The sequence below is a fragment of the Haemaphysalis longicornis genome, unplaced genomic scaffold (genome assembly GCF_048455015.1).
Source record: "Haemaphysalis longicornis isolate Haplotype H1 unplaced genomic scaffold, Haemaphysalis longicornis Haplotype H1 scaffold_1, whole genome shotgun sequence".
In the NCBI taxonomy this organism is placed as follows: Eukaryota; Metazoa; Arthropoda; class Arachnida; order Ixodida; family Ixodidae; genus Haemaphysalis; species Haemaphysalis longicornis.
The window spans coordinates 76,222,039-76,226,200 of NW_027526203.1; the positions used below are offsets into that span (position 1 = coordinate 76,222,039).

Below are 4,162 nucleotides of genomic sequence, written 5' to 3' on the forward strand. Positions count from 1 at the left end.
GCCACCCCCAGCCACTCGTGCCTTAATAACTAGGTTTGCGCTATGTTATCCTTAATTACCAATGATTATCTTGTCTTTGCATTACATGCCTTGCACACACCTATTTCTTCTTAATTTCTGCTAGTAAGTCCTTAGCCCGCGTGTGTTCCCTGGTCCATTCCGCTTCCTTCTTCTCCCTTATTGTTACACCTATCATCTTCCGTTCAACCGCCCATATCATCATCAACCGCGCATATTCGGTCGCAATCCTCATCTGCGGTCACATACGCAGTAATACCCGGATGATGCTTTTCTAACTGACATGCTTTCGCAGATCTTGCTTTCCAAACGGCCCGTACCCATTAGCTCCCAAAGGGCTATCCGTATTAGTAATTCAATCGTTCCTGTGAATACGAAAATAGGTCCCTATTTCGGAAGCTCCCAGGCATTATATACCTTCTCTATTTTTGCGTCTTTGCATATTACAAGCCTATCGTTGTCAAGGCGCATAGTTTCCTCTGACAAGTTTCTCCTGGGGAAATAACATTACGCTTCGCGCAGCCAGCAAACTTCCTTTGCACCCACTAACGCAAATAATAAACGCAACTTTATTAAATATGGGATATGCCTTACTAATTACCATGCTACAAATTTTTCTTGCAAATCTTTACCAGGCCATTTGAAAAATGCGGGATGAACAAAATTACACTCCCTGAAATCCCATGTGCGTGATTTGGTGGGACGTAGGTAGAGATCATCAACTGCTGATGCTATATACAGGGATCGTATGTTCTGTGCACGTTGTTTGTCGCTTCGGGGGCACTTGGACGCCCTCATCAATCAGGTAAAACGATACCCATTCCCTTGCATACAAAGTTTCTCGTGGGCCTAACCTGTGTTGAGCCGCCGACGTCCGTCGTAGCCTCCGATCACATAGATGCGGCCCGCGCGGCAAATGATGCGGTGGCTGCAGCGAGGACTCGGCAGGGGCGTGACCAGGGACCACGAGTCTGACGAGGGCGTGTACTCCTCGGCGCTAAGGAGCACGTTCTGGCCGTTGAAGCCACCGCTCACATACACTTTGCCTACGCACAAGGGCCGTCCAATGCACAAGCTTGAGTACTGCAGGGTAACTGGGCGCCAAGCACACCCGTAGCGGGAGCGCACCGCATCTGATGAGGCCGACAAGTAGACTGTGTCCTGTGGCATACAACCCTTTTCATCAACGACGCCATACTGTTATCTTTGTCTTCTATGTTCCTGATGTTGCCGTCGCTTTAGGTAAAGGAAAATGTAACACAATCAAGTTTGCTTGACCAAGAACACTTCTTAGCATGAGGCTAAAGATAGAGAAGAGTTCTCCCTTTATATCTCCCGTGACCTTGCCTGTCTTGGAGACTTGTCTGGACAAAGTTTTTTTTTTACATAATTTATGACGCATGGGCAATGTGACGCGTCCAAGCCAATGGGAATTTACAAGGCGCAACTTGTGCGGCGCGCTACTGGCACGGATTCTTTTACGCTTAACATAGTATCTTACTTTTCTATTTAGAAAGGCAAGTAGGCAAAGTTGCAGCCACCACGTTCCGGCAGTATTTGCGTTCGCTAAATCAAAATCTGCTCGTTTTGTGAGTAAAAACTGCTACGGGTATGTATATCCGCCAACGTGGCTAGGATGCGAAAGCGTCGGGACCTCGCTTACGAGATGAAATACTTATTTACCGCTACATCGAATTTAGGTATGTGACCTTGAAGGCAACGACCCCGTTGAAAAATATCGCCTAGTTACCGCTGCCTGGCTCGATTGGCAGCATTCTAAAGGTCCTGGGCTTCAGCCTTGTGGGCGCGATTGCTCGACAGCCTGCGCCCATAGCCGACGCAGAAACTTGCGGCACACAATGTAGAAGCACTTGTAATCAGGCGGCATAATGAGACGTACAAAGGAAGAGTATCGGCTCCCCCTTGCCCGCTGGAGGCACGAGGGGCTTGTGTTTGTTTTGTGCTTTATTCTTAAAGCTACATGACGCGGCTGGCACGTGGATTCATGCGACCATATAACGAGGGAGTCACTGGATTTTTTGCTTCACGAGGAATACAAGGCACTGGCTTTAAACTGGATTAATGATCATGGTTGAATTTAATGGCGGAAGGCCTACTGGGGCAAAGAGCGCCAAAACAGTGGTTAAATATCAGAGATGAAGACGTAAACACTAAAATCGGTCACCAGGAACACAAGCAAAATCAAAGACAAAGAGTATGGCTGCTGTAGAAGGCTAGGTTGTGATTATGTGTGTTATGCAGTTAGGTATAGAACTTTCACTTTAAACGGGATTAGAAATTGAGAATACATACTGGCAAATTGTACCACTTCATTTGGTGCTCCATATAAACTAAATGAAGGTTTACCCAAGCACACATTCTGTGGTCACGTAAGAGAGCTGGTTGCAGAATTCGCGCGGTGCGCGAAACTCCGGGCCAGGGGTAAGAGAAATTAAAAAAAACTGGGGTGCAAAGCGATGACGAGGATGAACGGCTCTGTTCCCAAAATAAAATATTTAAGTCGCAAAGGTAAGGCTTAGCGGAGATCGTGATACCATTGCCCAACGGAACAGTTAAGCCGGGTGTAGCATATCTTGATGTTGACTGTTTTTGTCAAACAGTCGTCGTCTTTATTACTTAAACAAGTACAAGGCGCTTATTTTTTAGCCTGTTTTGATATTGAAAGGTTACCTACTCAATTTCACCTGTTTCCCCGTATTATCGCTTTAGGTGCCACCGAAGAGTCTAGTTGGAAGCAGTGGCTCTTCGATTTCATAGTTTTCTACCAGTCCTTCTTATAATGCATCATTTGACAGAAGTACGTGATGGGTAACTTTGGTTTATGTTGTGTTTCCTTCTGATGTTAACAGTAAAATCCTTTTGACTCCCTCCACGTCTGAGATACGTTTATAATACGGTCAGAACCGTATCACGTATTTTTCTCATACGCCTTCTTTCTAAAAATATTGCGAATAGCAAGCACACCGATCTTGCTGAACATTCAGCACAGTGAAGAGAAACCACACTTAGCACAAATAACAATGCAGTGGCACTTCTACTTGAGCAGTGTCGCCCAATCGTTTTGTGGCGTCAGTGATAATATGACTGTGTTTCTGTGCAGGACACGCTCGTACGGGCGCACAAATCACTCTCCCTCCTACTTTTCTCTCAAACCACGGCCGTAATGGCTTGGCAAGTTTCCTTCGCAATAAAACATATTCCAATTTTTTTTTCACAAACTGGTAGCAATTTTGGTACGGTCTAAAGTAACTCCATGCCGAGGGCACCTCACAAGGCCGCTTTTTAATCTGTCCTAGACATCCACGGTGTTCTGCCGACCATATAGGCACTCTATTCCACAGCAGCGCGCGTTGTTCGATGCCCCAACGTCCACCATCACTTACCGTTGATCGCGCACGCTGATCCGTCGCTGCGGCGCCTCTTCATGGGCGCTACCATGGTCCACTGGTTAAGGCGGGGGTGGTACCGCTCCACTGTCGCCGTGCGCTCAACACCTGCAAGACCAAGCGCCAATCCCCGTATTACGTCTATTTTACGCGGCAGTTTGGCCTATGATGCCGATTCACAACGTTGTCTGGCTGTAAATTTCAGATGAATCATGAAAGAGTGCCGAAATTCAAACTTTCGAGAGTCAAATAAAGCTACGTCTCTACGAACAATTACACGCCACCTGGTTGCCCCAACAACTCTGGGTTTACCAATCAGCACAACTTTGGCCGTTAACATCGTCTAACGAGTCAATAGAAATCTAAAGAAATAGTTTAAATGTTTTTGACGCGTGAACCATAGCTGATTGGACCAACGTGTTACAGGAACGTTCATACATTCATATTTTAAGAGTTCCATAATCGTTTAAAAGTGCTTTTTAGCTCTAATACGTTTTTCTGCCCGAATGTGTCGTGCAAAACGTTCTTGTGTTTCTGCGTTCCTCGCACAGTCTTCATTAATCTCTGCGCAATCGCACTTGTGTTATAATGCAACCAATTATGTTTTGGTTGGTGTAATGTTTTATTAAAAGAAACTGAATTAAAAAAACTTAGTGCCCTTCCACTCTGTGGAGAAGGATGACCTGCAAAGCCGGACGCAGTCCAAGGAGTGCACGAAACAAAACACGCTTGTAGTA

The 4,162-nt window shown here is 45.9% G+C and overlaps 1 protein-coding gene across 1 annotated transcript; it reads right to left on the reverse strand.

Annotated features, from left to right (window-relative positions):
* Window positions 1-867: 867 nt before the first annotated feature.
* Window positions 868-3,765, reverse strand: LOC144180532 (uncharacterized). Its single transcript, XM_077708896.1, has 3 exons — window positions 3,738-3,765; window positions 3,423-3,533; window positions 868-1,064 (listed from the first exon to the last, which is right to left on the reverse strand). The coding sequence occupies exons 1-3, from the start codon at window positions 3,763-3,765 to the stop codon at window positions 868-870; spliced, it is 336 nt and encodes a 111-aa protein (XP_077565022.1).
* Between the last annotated feature and the right edge of the window lie 397 nt (window positions 3,766-4,162).

Bases quoted from the DNA above. Each gene is read 5' to 3' on its own strand.
- LOC144180532 (XM_077708896.1), bottom strand. From the start codon at position 3,765: ATGTTAACGGCCAAAGTTGTGCTGATTG. The intron at 3,534-3,737 runs GTAAACCCAGAG...TTGGTCTTGCAG, and splicing joins GGCCAAAGTTGTGCTGATTG to GTGTTGAGCGCACGGCGACA. The intron at 1,065-3,422 runs GTAAGTGATGGT...CCTTGTGCGTAG, and splicing joins ATCAGCGTGCGCGATCAACG to GCAAAGTGTATGTGAGCGGT.